This window comes from Microcaecilia unicolor, chromosome 2, assembly GCF_901765095.1.
Source record: "Microcaecilia unicolor chromosome 2, aMicUni1.1, whole genome shotgun sequence".
NCBI classification, from domain to species: Eukaryota; Metazoa; Chordata; class Amphibia; order Gymnophiona; family Siphonopidae; genus Microcaecilia; species Microcaecilia unicolor.
Genome location: NC_044032.1, coordinates 150,708,417 through 150,727,468, shown reverse-complemented (window position 1 = coordinate 150,727,468; position 19,052 = coordinate 150,708,417). Strand labels below are relative to the sequence as shown.

Genomic DNA, 19,052 nt, shown 5'->3' with positions numbered 1-19,052 from the left:
CGTCATGCAAGGTTCCACGTTAGGAGTCACGGACCAAGAAAGGGATCTAGGTGTCGTCGTTGATGATACATTGAAACCTTCTGCTCAGTGTGCTGCTGCGGCTAAGAAAGCAAATAGAATGTTAGGTATTATTAGGAAAGGAATGGAAAACAAAAATGAGGATGTTATAATGCCTTTGTATCGCTCCATGGTGCGACCGCACCTCGAATATGTGTTCAATTCTGGTCGCCACATCTCAAAAAAGATATAGTGGAATTAGAAAAAGTGCAGAGAAGGGCGACGAAAATGATAAAGGGGATGGGATGACTTCCCCATGAGGAAAGGCTAAAGCAGCTTGGGCTCTTCAGCTTGGAGAAAAGGCGGCTGAGGGGAGATATGATAGAGGTCTATAAAATAATGAGTGGTATTGAATGGGTAGATGTGAAGTGTCTGTTTACACTTTCCAAAAATACTAGGACTAGGGGGCATGCGATGAAGCTACAATGTAGTAAATTTAAAATGAATCGGAAAAAAATTTTCTTCACACAACATGTAATTAAACTCTGGAATTCGTTGCCAGAGAATGTGGTAAAGGCAATTAGCTTAGCGGAGTTTTAAAAAGTTTGAACGGCTTCCTAAAGGAAAAGTCCATAGACCATTATTAAATGGACTTGGAGAAAATCCACTATTTCTGGGATAATCAGTATAAAATGATTTGTACATTTTTGGGATCTTGCCAGGTATTTGTGACCTGGATTGGCCACTGTTGGAAACAGGATCCTGGGCTTGATGAACCTTTGGTCTTTCCCAGTATGGCAATACTTATGTACGTATGTACTTACGAGATAAATGTCATAGGCAGTCTTGGGGAACTGTAGCTCTAATCCATCTCTGGAAATTTTTCAATATTATAAAAAAAAAATTGCCAAAAAAGAAGAAAAAATGAAAAGGGTGAGAATTGTCAAAGCATTTATGCAATTTGTTATTCAGGGTATATGTTATTTTTTTTGTATTTGAGATATACAAAGCTTTAGACCACCATTTAATTAACATGTGGAACTGCCGATACTTCCAAAAAGAGGCCACACTACTCTGTATTTTGGGACTTTGATAAACTACTTTCTCTGCAAAGCCTAGGAGAAAACAATCTATGTTCAGATCCAGTTTACATAGAAAAGTCATTTCAACTGTTTAAAAGTGCTCTGGAGAGTAAACGTAATCTTAAAAATACCATCATGAACTAAATTAGAAAATGTTACTGGGCCTCCAACCTAATTAGGTTGTCCTTTTAGATCCAAAAACATCATTTTTACAAAGTTTTGTGAGATGGTAGTTTGAAGTTTAAGCTTTTTAGCCAGGGTCTTCCAAACAAAAATAGAAGCTCCAATAAGTGTTCTTTTACAACAGGTCTCCCCTGAGAGTGTAGGCACAAAAGGGAGGACTGCCAAAAGATGCAAACGGGTCTGCAGTTGCTTCAAAGGCACTCAGTGTTTAGTTTGATGATGACAGGTCCACATATTCAATTATTTTAAACATCTCCAGTAATAACGTTCAACATTAGGTAAGTCCAACCCTTCCTTAACATGAGGGGTGATTACCACCCTCTTATCTGACTTTGAGTCTTTTGCCATACCAGATACAAACAGAAATAGTTTTTGCAGTGGGATGAAAAAACACCCTAATTGGAACCCTAATTGGAAGCTGGTTAAATAACTGGAACATTGTGATGGTTGAAGTGCTATTGTGTAAAATACAGAGTTCTTTTGTATGCAATGGAAAAATTAATTTAAAAACCTGGGAAAAATATGCATCTTAATTGTAGTAATTCTACATAGCCAGGAGTTTCCATAGCTAAAGCAATTAAAAAGGGGGAAGGCAGACAACTTTGACATATGCTCTGAGGTAATACAAATGGGAAAGAACGCATACCCTCAACTCTAATGGAGACTTGCTGTGCTGCTTAAAGGATCTGAATACTGTTAAGAGACTGAAATCCAGATTGAATTCATGCAAAAAAAATAGCTCCATTCCAATGTATCAAAAGTTTTTTTTGTTTTGTTTTTTTCTGTGTCTAGAAGAAAAGAGCACTATTAGGGGGATCCATCTTCATATGTTTTAAAACATTAATTAATCTGCAGGGGAATTCTGTTTGTTCATAATGAATTAAGCTCAAGGTACAGTTTTTCAAATGAAGATATAAAAATGTTAGCAGATATTTTAGTCGGAATTCAGTAAAGAGATGGGACGATAATTGGCACAGTAATTAGAGCTTTCCCCCCTTCTTCAGGATTACAGAAATGGTTGCCTCATTAAAGGAATCTGGCAGGTTTTTATACGCTTATAGCTAAGTTAAAAATCTCTAATTGAGCAACAGTCTTACAGAGACGTAGTCAATTGGTTTGTTATCCTTCAGCTGGCTAATTAAACCTCTGCCAGAGTGAAGGGTTTGTTCAATTCTTTCATCTGCTCCTCAAATCTATGAAGATTTAGCGTTTGGAGCCATCTCAGTATATCCTCAGGGGAGGAAGAAAGCTGAGAAAAGTAAGTTTGAGTGGAGGAGTAGCCTAATGGTTAGTGTTCAAATTGTGAGTTCAATTGGATAAAATAATAATAAGCATACAAAAGATACAGTAAAAATTTTTCTTTTTATTCAACTGTCACTATTATGACAGTGCTATGTAATCATGTTACATAGGAAGCAAGTATGCATCAAGCACAGAGATGAAGTTGCTTGCTAACAATTTTTCTGTCCTTACTTATATACAGAATATTTTGGCTGTTCTTTACTTAAACTTTGTACACCCTAATTGCTCACATCTGTGTCTGTGTCCTGTTAATTTTCCCTTATCTTTAGCCTTGCTTTTTCTTCTTAACCACAAGTCAGCATTTCTGCTATCAGACATTGTCTGTTTCTAATCTCATCTGTCAGACCAGGCTTGTGTTTGCACAGCTCAGTTTTCCACTGACTATTGTATGTGCACATTCCTTTTCAAGGTTATGCCTTCTCAGCTTTTCTGTATTTTTCCTTCTTACTTCTACACATTAGCACCATGAGCTGAGAACCTGGGGAACTGGGTTTGATACCCACTGTGACGCCTTGTGATCCTGGGCAAGTCATTTAACCCTCCTTTGTCCCCACTAGGGGCAGAGAAAGTACCTGCATATAGTAAAAATGTAAACTGCTTTGGTTGTACCGCAGAAAGGAAGAATATCAAATCCATGACCTTTACCTTTAAATATTTTCTTAATTAGTGAAAGCCTGGGCAATAAGCAAGGAACAGTTGGAATTTTTTCTTTTAAAGTTTGTTTTGTCTTGCTGTGTAGGTCAGTATTTCACCTCGTATATAAGCTTTGAAAGCATCCCAAATTATATGATGTTTCAGGTCCGGTGTTCCGGGTGGAAATTTCTTAAGCAGCCACTCTATTTCACAATACACAAAGCCATCTGGACACCAATGAAAGCTCACCATACATCAGAAAAACATACCTCCTATATGTTGGAGATGCCATTCAGCAACTGCGACATTCCAGCACATGCTATTTGATTGTGAACTCTAACTCTCTTTTGTGCTGATTTTTGGTCTATTGTCAAGCAGATATTACCAATAACGTCATTTTTATCATTTTGTACTTTTATATTTTATTCTTCAATCTTACAAGATGAATTATCAAAAACACAACTAATTGTGTTTGATATCTTGGTGGCAACCGCTATCAAAACTGTTTTCGTCACTGAAAATCAAATCCTACGTACTCATTATTTCATTGGTGGAACTATATATGTTCTATACTACCATATGAAAGAAGAACAGCAGAAATAACCTAAAGGAATATCATCTTACCTCTTCTGGGCACCAATTTTAAACTTTTTTTAATGTATTAAAACAAACTAGATAGTGAAGATATCCTTTAACTATACTATTATAATACTGAAGTCTCGCAAATTTTCTATACAACTAGGATTTCCGTTACTGGTGTTCAGTTTACAGATGCCTTATTGTATATTTTGTACTCTATATAAATATGAAATTGTTCCTTAATCAGCATGTTATATGTATTATACAGTGGGGGAAATAAGTATTTGATCCCTTGCTGATTTTGTAAGTTTGCCCACTGACAAAGACATGAGCAGCCCATAATTGAAGGGTAGGTTATTGGTAACAGTGAGAGATAGCACATCACAAATTAAATCCGGAAAATCACATTGTGGAAAGTATATGAATTTATTTGCATTCTGCAGAGGGAAATAAGTATTTGATCCCCCACCAACCAGTAAGAGATCTGGCCCCTACAGACCAGGTAGATGCTCCAAATCAACTCATTACCTGCATGACAGACAGCTGTCGGCAATGGTCACCTGTATGAAAGACACCTGTCCACAGACTCAGTGAATCAGTCAGACTCTAACCTCTACAAATGGCCAAGAGCAAGGAGCTGTCTAAGGATGTCAGGGACAAGATCATACACCTGCACAAGGCTGGAATGGGCTACAAAACCATCAGTAAGACGCTGGGCGAGAAGGAGACAACTGTTGGTGCCATAGTAAGAAAATGGAAGAAGTACAAAATGACTGTCAATCGACAAAGATCTGGGGCTCCACGCAAAATCTCACCTCGTGGGGTATCCTTGATCATGAGGAAGGTTAGAAATCAGCCTACAACTACAAGGGGGGAACTTGTCAATGATCTCAAGGCAGCTGGGACCACTGTCACCACGAAAACCATTGGTAACACATTACGACATAACGGATTGCAATCCTGCAGTGCCCGCAAGGTCCCCCTGCTCCGGAAGGCACATGTGACGGCCCGTCTGAAGTTTGCCAGTGAACACCTGGATGATGCCGAGAGTGATTTGGAGAAGGTGCTGTGGTCAGATGAGACAAAAATTGAGCTCTTTGGCATGAACTCAACTCGCCGTGTTTGGAGGAAGAGAAATGCTGCCTATGACCCAAAGAACACCGTCCCCACTGTCAAGCATGGAGGTGGAAATGTTATGTTTTGGGGGTGTTTCTCTGCTAAGGGCACAGGACTACTTCACCGCATCAATGGGAGAATGGATGGGGCCATGTATCGTACAATTCTGAGTGACAACCTCCTTCCCTCCGCCAGGGCCTTAAAAATGGGTCGTGGCTGGGTCTTCCAGCACGACAATGACCCAAAACATACAGCCAAGGCAACAAAGGAGTGGCTCAGGAAGAAGCACATTAGGGTCATGGAGTGGCCTAGCCAGTCACCAGACCTTAATCCCATTGAAAACTTATGGAGGGAGCTGAAGCTGCGAGTTGCCAAGCGACAGCCCAGAACTCTTAATGATTTAGAGATGATCTGCAAAGAGGAGTGGACCAAAATTCCTCCTGACATGTGTGCAAACCTCATCATCAACTACAGAAGACGTCTGACCGCTGTGCTTGCCAACAAGGGTTTTGCCACCAAGTATTAGGTCTTGTTTGCCAGAGGGATTAAATACTTATTTCCCTCTGCAGAATGCAAATAAATTCATATACTTTCCACAATGTGATTTTCCGGATTTAATTTGTGATGTGCTATCTCTCACTGTTACCAATAACCTACCCTTCAATTATGGGCTGCTCATGTCTTTGTCAGTGGGCAAACTTACAAAATCAGCAAGGGATCAAATACTTATTTCCCCCACTGTATGTTTTGTATTTGGTTTCTATTTCCTGTTTTTAAAAATGTAATGAAATACATTTGACTTAAATACGCAAGCAACTATAGACTAATCCCCTGTCTGTCCAGTGGTTGCTAGTCACCTGTTGCTTACCCTTTTATTTTTTTCAACTTCCATACCAATAATGTGGAAGGTTTATCAGCGTTTGCAAAGAATTGCTGGTTTTGTTTGTTTGTTTTTTTTAATTGTAAATAATAAGCAGCTTTAGAAGTCTGCAGAGAGTTAAATTTGGACTTCAGCTCCAACATTTTACTATACAATGCAATTATTTTTGTGCTAGGACTCCAGAGTCTCATATTCGTTCAATAAATCATGAAGTTGTTTCTGCTCTCCCACTTAAAAGTTGCAAACGGGGAAATATATTCATCTAGAAATGCTTTAGCTGCATCTATTTTTTCAGGCTTTTGCAAAAATTGGTACAAGACTGAAATTCTTCCATTTAATGATTGTACATTCCATTTTCATATTGACTTTTGTAATCTGAATTGGGTCCAATCATCTATGAAGTATTTAGGTGTATTATTTGGGAAAGATTTGCACCTGATTACTCAGATCAGTGCAGATTTTATATATTAAAAAATTCAGCAGCTTCCTTCTGGTTGGTCAAGTTGTATTTAACTTGATGGGGGAGATTAGATACTATCAAAATGATAATATCGCCAAAGGTTCTTTTATAATCCTGAGTATGCAATGGTCTTGGTGGTTCACAATAAAAGAATACACGAAGAGAAACCTACTCCTTCAAAATCCACACCATCACATGTCCTGAAGGTCAAACTTCGACCCTAGACTCCTTATATTTTGTCACTGAAAATAAACTCTGCACTTAAAAGGACAGGAGTCCCATAGCAACGCCTTAGGTTCCTTTTGACCTGGTCTTTGTTTGGGGGCAACACCTGCTGAGTTTGGGTCCAACCAAAATTCATCTGAGAAGGGAAGAGAATCAATCTCAAAGTTTTGATAGGGTTAGAGGTAGCAACAAGATTCAGTTATTCTCAGCAGGCAGACTTGCTTACCAAGTGGTATTTCACTATCACCACAAGCAGCTGGGTTATTAAGACCATGCTCAGATCATCCAGTTTGATGAGAATTGCACTGGACAGGTTCAAAAAGGCTATAATCTGTGACAGTTGTAAAATTAAATCTGAGCAATCATAATTTGGATAAATCTACCCAAAAACCATGGAATAACCTGTTATTGGGAGGTCTGGTGGAGGAGAACTTGGATCAAGCAACTATTTCTATAGTGCTGGTTCAATATTCTGTATACTATCCCCCAGATTCTACGGCACTGAAATTTCTGTGCAGAATTCAAGGAGTAACCTAATTGGTTAATTAGCCAATCAGCTCCGCTAACTGGATGTTAAAAAGCAATTACTGGCACTAATTGGAATTTATGCACACTACTCGCTAAGCATATTCCATAATGTAGTCTGTGTAAATCCTACCGTGCACATCTGAAAACAGGCCAAGGAGTTTGACGTTTCTTAATTCTATGCACGTGGTTGCAGAATTTGCTGCTCCACGCAGAAATTTGGATGCAGGCATTTACACCAAGTTCTTTTTGGCATAAATGACCACGTTTTCCTGTGAAACTGTCATTGGAATGCTTTGGCATTTCACTTATATATACTGTTATTTATCAACATTTGCTTATTTTTGATCAGAAAAGGGTTACCTTCGAAAGCTAATCAAAAAAAATATATTGTTAGTCCAATAAAAATATTTTCTATGTTTTGCTTTATGTGTTCTAACACAGCTACCATATCACTCTACGCAAGATGAAGTTACAAAAAACTGCAAACGTTCTACCACAAAGAAAAATTCTAACCAGTGCAGAACTGTGCCTGCTAATCCTATAGATTAAGTCTAGACAACGATATTGTGTGATTGACCAGACTGAAAGCGTCCGATAAATCTAACGATACAACTAGAACAATCTGTCTGCTTTCAAAGGCTGAATGAATGTTGTTTAGTAGTGCTGCGGGTGAAACCCTGATTGATGTGGATGCAGTATGTTGAGTTTTTCTACAAATGATCCTTATTTTCCAGCATTATGTCTTTTTTGTATCTATATTTGTAATGCTGTATGTGCATGACTAGGACTGATATCATCAGACAGTGTGGAAAGCAGTGCAAGAAGGGCACACGCAGAAACCTGTGTAGAGAGCAGCTTTTATGCTTCTTGCATTATTACAAAGTGCATGGGTTTCTTTATATACTCAGAATTTGCATCTGTTTTCAAACTGTAATGAGGCACACGTTTCACTTTCAAAATTGCCTAAGGAAAAAGTACACACAAGACACCTATTTTTCCTAGGAGTAATTTTTTCAAGCAAAGCAATAAGTGGAAGAGTGGCCTAGTGGTTAGGGTGGTGGACTTTGGTCTTGGGGAACTGAGGAACTGAGTTCGATTCCCGGCACAGGCAGCTCCTTGTGACTCTGGGCAAGTCACTTAACCCTCCATTGCCTGCCGCATTGAGCCTGCCATGAGTGGGAAAGCGCAGGGTACAAATGTAACAAAAATAAAAATATAGGTTTGGAAACATAAAAGTGCACGTTTTAAATCACTATCCAATCCTTACCCCCAGAAATGCCTTTGCTCAGTGTAGTTTTTATCCACATGGAGAATGTTTTCACCAGAGGGAGGGTGGCCTATTTAAATGTGGAAATGAGCTATTTAAAATGGGTTTTGGAAATTGCGTCTTTATGTAGAATTCATGAAAAATTCTTATTTTGTTTTCTGTATCATTAACTTGTAGATTTCAGTCATCAGTAGTGATCCTGTGCTGCTGAGCTTAAGGGGTCAGGCCTATCTTAACAAAGGCTTACTTGACAAAGCCTCTAAGGTGAGTGCTAGTTTCATATACAACTGACAATATATACTAAGTTAAGATTGTGTAGTTGTGAAAAGTTGTCTCTTGATTTTTGTAGAGTGCACAAGAACTTATTCATTCCCATCCTCAACTAGCTGAGGCCTATGCACTGGAGGGACTGCTTCACTATACTCAAAAAAATTATCAACTGGCTGAAAAGAAGTATGTGTACTTTATTTTTATTTCACTAAAGCCATATTCTTGAATATTAAAAAAATAAATGGTTTGTGTATATGTGTGTGTATATGTGTGTGTGTGTGTGTATATGTGTGTGTGTGTGTATATATATATATATATATATATATATATATATATGTACAGTGGGGGAAATAAGTATTTGATCCCTTGCTGATTTTGTAAGTTTGCCCACTGACAAAGACATGAGCAGCCCATAATTGAAGGGTAGGTTATTGGTAACAGTGAGAGATAGCACATCACAAATTAAATCCGGAAAATCACATTGTGGAAAGTATATGAATTTATTTGCATTCTGCAGAGGGAAATAAGTATTTAATCCCTCTGGCAAACAAGACCTAATACTTGGTGGCAAAACCCTTGTTGGCAAGCACAGCGGTCAGACGTCTTCTGTAGTTGATGATGAGGTTTGCACACATGTCAGGAGGAATTTTGGTCCACTCCTCTTTGCAGATCATCTCTAAATCATTAAGAGTTCTGGGCTGTCGCTTGGCAACTCGCAGCTTCAGCTCCCTCCATAAGTTTTCAATGGGATTAAGGTCTGATGACTGGCTAGGCCACTCCATGACCCTAATGTGCTTCTTCCTGAGCCACTCCTTTGTTGCCTTGGCTGTATGTTTTGGGTCATTGTCGTGCTGGAAGACCCAGCCACGACCCATTTTTAAGGCCCTGGCGGAGGGAAGGAGGTTGTCACTCAGAATTGTACGGTACATGGCCCCATCCATTCTCCCATTGATGCGGTGAAGTAGTCCTGTGCCCTTAGCAGAGAAACACCCCCAAAACATAACATTTCCACCTCCATGCTTGACAGTGGGGACGGTGTTCTTTGGGTCATAGGCAGCATTTCTCTTCCTCCAAACACGGCGAGTTGAGTTCATGCCAAAGAGCTCAATTTTGTCTCATCTGACCACAGCACCTTCTCCCAATCACTCTCGGCATCATCCAGGTGTTCACTGGCAAACTTCAGACGGGCCGTCACATGTGCCTTCCGGAGCAGGGGGACCTTGCGGGCACTGCAGGATTGCAATCCGTTATGTCGTAATGTGTTACCAATGGTTTTCGTGGTGACAGTGGTCCCAGCTGCCTTGAGATCATTGACAAGTTCCCCCCTTGTAGTTGTAGGCTGATTTCTAACCTTCCTCATGATCAAGGATACCCCACGAGGTGAGATTTTGCGTGGAGCCCCAGATCTTTGTCGATTGACAGTCATTTTGTACTTCTTCCATTTTCTTACTATGGCACCAACAGTTGTCTCCTTCTCGCCCAGCGTCTTACTGATGGTTTTGTAGCCCATTCCAGCCTTGTGCAGGTGTATGATCTTGTCCCTGACATCCTTAGACAGCTCCTTGCTCTTGGCCATTTTGTAGAGGTTAGAGTCTGACTGATTCACTGAGTCTGTGGACAGGTGTCTTTCATACAGGTGACCATTGCCGACAGCTGTCTGTCATGCAGGTAACGAGTTGATTTGGAGCATCTACCTGGTCTGTAGGGGCCAGATCTCTTACTGGTTGGTGGGGGATCAAATACTTATTTCTCTCTGCAGAATGCAAATAAATTCATATACTTTCCACAATGTGATTTTCCGGATTTAATTTGTGATGTGCTATCTCTCACTGTTACCAATAACCTACCCTTCAATTATGGGCTGCTCATGTCTTTGTCAGTGGGCAAACTTACAAAATCAGCAAGGGATCAAATACTTATTTCCCCCACTGTATATATATATATATATATATATATATATATATATATATATATATATATATATATAGGTAGGTACAAAACTATTTTAACTAAACAGGAGTCTGTCCCCCTTTTTTTAATATAGTTAAAATCTAGACAGTAGGGAGATTTCAGAAATAAAGCACTCTAAGGTCTGAATTTAAACAGAGGAAAGGCCTTGAGAAGCCCCTAGCAAAAAAGCACAAGGGCTGGACTTCTTCATCATCGGCCAGAAAACCTCTGTGGTGCTATTGTCAATTTAATAACTTTACTTGAAATAGCAAGAATTTCACCAGATTTTACTTAACTTAATCAGGTGTCACATTGTGCGGGTTCCTCACGCCTTGACCACGACCAACGATGGCCGCCGTTTCGTGGACCTGCCTCAGGGTACTGTGGTCCGCGTGTGTGCTCCGCAACAATAGTCATTCAGTAAACACACACACTATACTGTCTGTTACATAAAGATAAATATTTGCTTCTGTATAAGTTGTCAACTTTGAACAATAGAAAGTGAAACATGGTTTGTGCTGGTCTTTTGTTTTCCCTGCAGCTTTCAATATGCTATTGAAAGGAACCCTGAAAGCGCTGACTATTGTTACTTCCTGGGGTTAACCTATTGGTACATGGGTGAAGAGATGAGAAGAGAGAAATCAAAAGCATTCACCCAGTTTCTGAAGGTATTACAAAGCAATTTGCCTTCAGAACTCAGATATTGGAAAAATTGAACCTTTTTCAGGTTAGATTCAATCTAGAGTCTACAAATACAGTATAGCATTTAGCACAGTGAGTGCAATTAAGTGAAAACACTTTTTCCTAGTCTACAGAAATATCTGTACTATGCAATGCTTACATTTTATATGTAAACTCTTGACTATAGTTTAATTTCTACACTGAACACCTTCAGGAACTGTGTGATTGACCTCTGTGCTTTATCTGTATCTGTGCCTTTAAATATGTTTGTCAGTTGGGGGAATTGGGAAAGGTGAGTCATTTTTTTACATGGTTGACATGAAAATGTTTTTGTCTTTCACAGGGTTTGGCCTGTGGACTTAATATATTTAAAGTTTTCATAATCTGGTTTGTTATTCAACAAGCATAAATAAGTTTGTGGTATTGGGACTTCTAAAGTACTAGTTCAAGGAGCTGCAACCTTCCTTCCAAATGTAAGGCAGTCATATCCATAAGTGGCTTCTTGTATGGAAGGTCCAAGTCCTTAACACAGAATTTGAAATAAAGTAAACATGCACTGAGAACCTGAGTAAGATGGGTGAGGGCAGTAGTGTTTCGTTTTAGAGCTTGCCCAAAACAGGGTTTGAGAACCAAAAATAGAAATGAAACTAGCTTCTTCTTTTTTTTTTTTTTTAAGAATTTTATATCTAGCTGTAACATCATGGGGTAAGTTTCAAAGTTCCATAGTAACCTATGAAACGTCGTTAGTCTAAGTGCTTTGAAAATATGCCTCTATGTCTGTTAAGGTGGCATGCATTAAGGCGTTTGATTTTCAGGGCTGGTGTGAAACTCGCTATTTTTGGTTTTCTCTTTATTTTTTTATATCACACGCTACCCATGGCATCATATAAAGGCAAGACTATGCATAGCAAGGAGAGCAGATGAAGTTAGCAGGGATTGCCACAAAAGGGCAGTTTAGGCCTCTGAATAGACGAACTTGACTGGGAGTGTCTTGGGTTTCAGGAGATATAGTGTACCTCAGAAGTGATTATGAAAAGGTACAGATGCATAAGAGTTACTGAGGAATGGAGAGAACATCTCACAGCATCATACTAACAAAGTTCTACTTAATTATAGGCTGCAAAATTGGATATGTACCTGGGGAAAGCTTTCTGTTACTTGGGTCATTACTACAGGGATATAGCGAAGGACAAGCTTCGAGCTCGTGGCTGCTATAAAAAAGCTTTTGATTTGGATGAAGCAGATGAAACAGCTGGAGCAGCAGCCGTGGATCTAAGTGTAGAACTCGAAGATATGGTAACATTTCAAAAAAAAATTTTTTTATGTATAGTTTTTCTTTTCTTCTTTTGGGCTTCCTACTGAATTGAAGCAAAGGCTAGAATCTGGTCCCATTAGTCTTCATTTGCAACTTCCCAGGAACTCTCTACCCATATTTAATATTCCTTCCCAATTTAGTTCAGTCAGTGCAGTGATACCCCTTTTCCAGTGGGTCATGCACTGGAGATCCCTATAGACCTTGCATTTATGAGCCCTACATCCAGCTGCTAAATATTGCAGTTGCATAGTGATTGTAACTGTCTTCCCTTCTACTGCATCCTCAGCCATGACCAGCCTGCAAAGCGAAAGACCTGTGCTGGGAATCACTGCCACTGGACCTGTCAAGATTACTGTCTGATATTCAATTTGTTCAGTTTTAAACAAACTTACAAAAACTAAGTAGAAACATAAGATGGCTTATTTATGTAGAAATAAACAACTTTACCAAACCACAAGCAGAATCTAAAGCTTACCCCCTCCCCTGCCCTTGGAGATGATGGCCAAAAAACCCAAGTCCTAAAGAAGAAAACTCACATGAAAAAAAAGCATGTCAGTAGAATATTTTTCTATGTGAAAGGAATATAAATCTATGAAAAGACCCCCCCCCCCCCCCCCCAAACAGATTCCTCTCACCACCTTGCCAATACAAAGACGTCTCAAAAGACTTGCTGTGTGGCCACTGACTTTCATGGTACAGTTACCTTTTGTAGTTTTGCAGCAAGCTGATTATCTTGGATATGTTTGACCTCATTTACATGTAGCTTAGAATCATGTGATCTCTACAAGGCCTGTGCCTGATGTGGTCCTTTACTGTACTGGCTTTTGTGTTTTAAAAATCTCTGTTTATGCTGTGATATAAATTTGCCTCTTTAAAACAAAAATCCAAAAATAAGCAAGGCAGGTGGCTTATATCAATTTACTATTATAAATAAAATTTCATCAATCTATCAAAGATCAGATGAAATTTGGAATTATATTAGGAAGGAGGAAAAAAAGCTTCAGAAACGGTAGGGAAGTAAAACCTGCTTATAGTGACAGGCCATCCAGTAAAAACTTACACTTAAGGTATAACAAACTGTCACATTAATCTTGTTATGATTCTGCTGGATTGACAGGGGAATGTTTGGGACTCACTCCTGATTGGCTTGTCAGGGGCTGAGCCAGCAGACGTCAGAAGCCTGATCCATTTAAGCCTGCCTTTCCCCTGCAATCTTTGCTTTGGTGTTGATTGCTCTGATTGCTTTTCTGAAGCCAGCCTGCACTTGGGCGCTTGTGTTCATGTTGGAGTTTAGCCTTTCTCCTCGTGCTTGCTTATTCTGTGTGTGCTGGGTACTCCCAGCATGAGCCTGATTGCCTCACTCCCCACACCTGGTTTGCTTTCTCCTTCTCTAATGCAGAGCTGTCTGGGGTAAGCTTGTGTCTTGAGTCGTTTGTTTGTTTGTTTAACTTTCTCTCCCTCGGTGTTCCCTTTGTTGTGCTGAGCTTCTGCTCTGCTCCCTGTGGTTCTGCCTCCCCTTGTTCTTTTATTTTGCTCTTGTTTGTTTGTTTGAGTTCTCTTTGTTTGCTGTAGCTGTCTCCTGTGTACGGGGAGCAGCGTTCCTTTTCTGGTCTGTGTGTGTCAAGTTTGCTTACTCTATCTTTGTCTGCTGAGTAGCTCTACCCTGTTTTTTTCCCTTTAGCAGTTCCCTTTTTCCCTTGGGGGCTGTGGGACCAGCTTTGTATATTCCTTAAGTAGTTCTCCCTTTCCCTTTGTGTGCTGTATATTCAGCCTAGTGTGTTCCCTGTATCGTTGTATGCTGTAGGTACAGCTTAGTTCCCTTGTGTGCTGAATGGTTCAGCCTAGAGTGTATTCCTATAGGTGGTTTTCCTTCCACTTTTCCCTGAGTGCTGTAAGGTATAGCCTAGAGTGTTTCTATGAGTGGCTTCCCCTTTCCCTGAGTGCTGTAAGGTATAGCCTAGAGTGTTTCTATGAGTGGCTTCCCCTTTCCCTGTATTGTTGTATGCTGTAGGTACAGCCTAGTTCCCTTGTGTGCTGAATGGTTCAGCCTAGAGTGTATTCCTATAATTGGTTTCCTTTTTCCTTTAGTGCTGTGTTGTATAAGCCTAGAGTGTTTCATTCTGGGGCTTCCTGTATTCTTGTTCACTTGTGGTACAGCCTTGTATACCTTTAGGTGCATCTGCCTCTCTCCCTTTCCTTTGTGACTCTACTCTGCACTGTGTACGCTGCTTGTGGCCCAGTTCCATGTGGAACCCTTGTGGTTCGTTCTTCTTTCCCAGAGTGTGACTCGGTTCCTGGTCGGCCGTGAGGCCCGCTTGCTTGGTCTCTGCGTGAGTGGGTTCCCGATCGGCCTTGAGGCCCGCCTGAATGCTCTATCTCCCACTTTCTGGTGGTGCCTGTTGGCTGTTGTGAGTGTGCAGGGTTTGGTGGCTGGGGTGGTGCGTAGGGCCTGTTCCGCCCTAGGCCTTGGCCAAAATCCTATACTAGGCCTGGGCTTAAGGGCTCACATCCGGAATAACAAATCTTGACTGTGGTCGGTGTTTTGGGCATACTTCCTCAGGGACATTGAGATTTTATTACACCAAATTGATTGCCGATCATGTGTAATTCTTGCTATTTGTTATTTTCAAGTTTACCTCTGCCATAAAACATATTTTTAGGTTGAACAAATAGTAAATGGGCCACAATGTGTGTACAGTTAATATGGCGTAAAAAAAGTGATTAAGACTTGAGAAGGGAGGAACAGAACTGTGAAACAAGGAAGTAATTTAATTTAGCTCAGTAGCTTCTCCTTTCTGCCTTTTTTTCTAGCTAGTACAGAGTTAGCACTGAGATCCTAGCACAATGCACCCTCAATTAATTTTTCTCCTGTTTTAATGGGCGTTCTCTGTATTCTTAGATTGGTCTTAAGCCTGGAAGCCAGGTGCTAGGGTGGCTTTCAGAATGCTGTAAACTTGGTCCTAAATTGGTGACCAGGTATCACCCTTATTAATGACCTTTAAAGTGGAAGGGCTGCAATCCCAGCATCTTCTGCTGCAGCTGAGCTGAAAGATCCAAGTTGGGGATTAAACTGGGGATCCTTTACATTGCCTTCTGAGCCACCAGTTTGGCCTGTTATTACTTTATTTTTTTAAAGATCAACTAGTTAGCATTATCTGTTCTGTCTGTCCAGTTGTCAGTATGGACAGGTATTTCATTCTTCAGAACAGGAGCTTTTTCCTTATTGAAATATATTGAAAATAATTGGGATGTAAGGCAACATACAAATTTGTCACAAACAATCGTATTTTAATAGTCCATATATTTTTCAGCAGATCTGCATATTTTGCACGTACATAGCCTTTCTATCAGATACGTGAATTCCTTTCCTATAATTAGGCTCCATTCACCAACCCTTTGCTTTTTGTGCAAGAATGTGAAGGGGAGATTTTATTGAGTTGCTTGCATGCATTTAATTTTTGTCTTTGTGTTCCTTATTCATATTGGTCCATTGGTATAACTCATGAAATGTAATCTGAGCTATACAAATGTACAAGTTAAATGCTTGAAATGTTTCCTGTGTATTGACATGTAAGTGTGATTTGAGGAAGAAGTAATAAATCTAATTATCTTTTGCCAGGACACAGCTTTGGCAATCTTAACTACAGTAATTAGCAGAGCAAGTGCTGGAACAGTAAAATGGGCCTGGCTTCGACGTGGACTTTATTATCTAAGGGCTAATCAACACTCACAAGCTGTGGCTGAGTAAGGTCTTTTTAACAACGTAGTCTAAGACTTGCTTTTTCATCACATTCCTCTTTCTATGGACAGAATCCTTCTGTCATTCCCAGCCCCAAGTTTTGCAAAACTAATTGCCAGATCTGCATACTGATTTTAATTTGCCATTTGGAACTTTATTTTATTAGTAACAAATTGAAGAACATTATTTTACTTTTTCTTCTCTGTCTGTCAGCAGGGACATGTATCTTTGCAATAAACAGTAATAATGTGGCATAACTTGGCCTCATAATATAGATGGTTCCACTGGACTTGAAAAGGTTTACAGCAAAAGTTTATTAAAAAAACTTGGACTCGAGCCTGCCTCAGGAGTCCCTGTAGGTTATTGCTATAGTGTCAGAACGAGATGAGCACCATCGCAAAAACATCTCGTTCTGACTATGCACTATCAAGTCAAGGAGATTGTTGTTCCACAGCTATATTTTGCTACACACATTGTTTGAAGATTGTGTCTTCTTCCAGAAAACACTACTATAGCAATAACCTACAGGGACTCCTGAGGCAGGCCAGAGTGGCCGAAACACAACTCGTGTCGAGTCCAGGTTTTATTAATGAACTTTTGCTGTGAACTTTTTCAAGTCCAGTGGAAATTCCTTGACATCATCCATCTTGTCTCCTTCGCTGTGTCTTTGTGCTTTGGCTTTACCAGTGTGGAGGTTTGTTTTCTTCTGTGTTTGTTGCTCATAATATAGAGAGCAGAAAAATTAGACCAGCTACAGTTTGTGTTCAGTTTCTGGAAAAGAAATGAGTCGCTGATATTTAATTTTCTGTCCAGTCTCCCAAATTCTGCTGTAGTAAGAACTGATTGTTCTCGATGTCTGTCTATAAAATGTTTCTTCAGCTTTAAGACCCAGCACTTTAAATGTGGACATGCAGTGCATTGCCTTCCAGGCTGCAATGTTTCAGTCCTTGATAGTGATAGGAAGATTACAATTGATAATTGATAATCTCCCAGCCTCTTTGTTAAAATCTGTGAAACTTCTCAATCTGTGGTTTTTCAGACTGCAAAATAGACACATACTTGTTAGGGTTTTATATTCTAATGCAGAAGTAAGAGTAATTAAGCTAACGAGAGCATAAAAACTGACAATTTAAAAATTTTCAAGTGCATTTAGACCCTCTAGGGCAGTGGTTTCCAAACCTGGTCCTGGAGGCACCCCAGCCAGTCAAGTTTTCAGGATATCCACAATGAATATTCATGAGAGAGGTTTGCATATAGTGGAGACAGTGCATGCAAATCTTTCTCATGAATATTCATTGTGGATATCCTGAAAATTTGACTGGCTGGGGTACCTCCAGGACCAGGTTTAGGAACCACCTCTCTAGGGTACCACCTCTGTAGGGTTCTTCCCTTGGTTTCATTTTCATTGATCATTGCACAGGTAACTTGATGATAATTTTACTGGATTCTGAATCTGCTTCTTTACAAAGCATATATATATATATATATGATTTTAACAATTTTTACTTGTTGATTTTTGCTTGTGACCCATTTTTGTTGACTTGAATGTTTAGCTTTCAGGCAGCTCTAAGGGCTGACCCTAAGGATTCCAACTGCTGGGAGTGTCTAGGAGAGGCATACCTGAGCAGAGGTGGCTATACAACTGCACTGAAATGCTTCACAAAAGCCAGTGAGCTGAACCCAGAATCCATATATGGAATTTTTAAGATTGCAGCTATCAAGCAGATCCTGGGAAACTATAGAGAGGCTGTAATGGAATACCAGCAAATTATAAAGAAGTCAGAACACTATGTGCCTGCCCTGAAAGGTATTGCAGTAACGTTTTATGTTTTTGAAGTAAGTTTGACTGTTTCTGAGCATACTATTTTGCAAATTTAAACTAGGGGTGGTTAATTTGACGCTGACCTGAATTTATTTATTTATTTATTTTTAAAGTCTGCCCCCCCCCCCCCCCCCCCCCCCCCCCCCCCCCACATTTACCTTAACAGATCTCCCCTTCATGAAGTGTCAGATAGCTGCACTGCTGGCCTGGAAGCATCCCTCCTCCCCCCCATGATGCAACTTCCTTTTTTGCCAAACGCTGTAAGACTAGGCTTCTGGGTGAACTGAACTCAGTGTGGGAATCGCTGCCATAGGGCTTCTGTTGCAGACCCCCCACACCATTTTGATAGCCTTTCTTTATCCATATCCTTCCAAAGGTATGGCTTCCAGAACTAAGCAGATGGGACCATATGCAGTCTCATACGCATATTGTATATCCATTTTAATTTTTTATTTAAAACAATTGAGAAAAAAAAATAAATAATGCAATACTATTTCAACATTAAAATATTGAGGTAATGGAGTAGGGGGGGAGAGGACGGGGTTAGCTGGTGGGGGGTAGGATAACAGAATTAATAAAATAAGTTAAAAGCAGTGCGTATGACTTACTTAATGTTTGCATATGATAGTAATGTATTGTTTGTTGTAATGTTTGACAGACATGTTGTCGAAGCCATTATGTATTGTTTTCAATAAAAAATTGTTGAAACATAAAATAAAATATTGAATAACATGTTCTGCAGGATAATCAGCCATGCTGAGCATTTGTTCAAAAGGATGTTTGGACCAAAATGCATGCCTGTGATTAAGCATGATTAACTGTGCGATTAAAATTTTTAATCATTGACCACTGCTGCTTTATCCATTCATGAATGCATCTGCATCTTGAAAGTAACAGTGCTTCTAACGAGTATGAACTTTGGATTTTCCTGTTAGTAGAAAGATTATTTTTTTAGCAGCACAATAGCTAACATTTTTTTTCTAACAGCCTTATTTAAAAGTGGTTAAAACCTAATTCCTGATA

At 39.7% G+C, this 19,052-nt stretch overlaps 1 protein-coding gene across 3 annotated transcripts in view; it reads left to right on the top strand.

The window, feature by feature from the left end:
* Positions 1-19,052, top strand: part of TTC37 (tetratricopeptide repeat domain 37) — a 234,110-nt gene that overhangs the window by 65,274 nt on the left and 149,784 nt on the right. For all 3 annotated transcript variants that reach the window (XM_030193398.1, XM_030193400.1, XM_030193399.1), the window contains exons 12-17: positions 8,430-8,516; positions 8,602-8,705; positions 11,014-11,140; positions 12,270-12,449; positions 16,088-16,212; positions 17,761-18,014. In XM_030193398.1, coding sequence (XP_030049258.1) covers positions 8,430-8,516; positions 8,602-8,705; positions 11,014-11,140; positions 12,270-12,449; positions 16,088-16,212; positions 17,761-18,014 — 877 coding nt within the window. The remainder of the gene's footprint in view (positions 1-8,429; positions 8,517-8,601; positions 8,706-11,013; positions 11,141-12,269; positions 12,450-16,087; positions 16,213-17,760; positions 18,015-19,052) is intronic.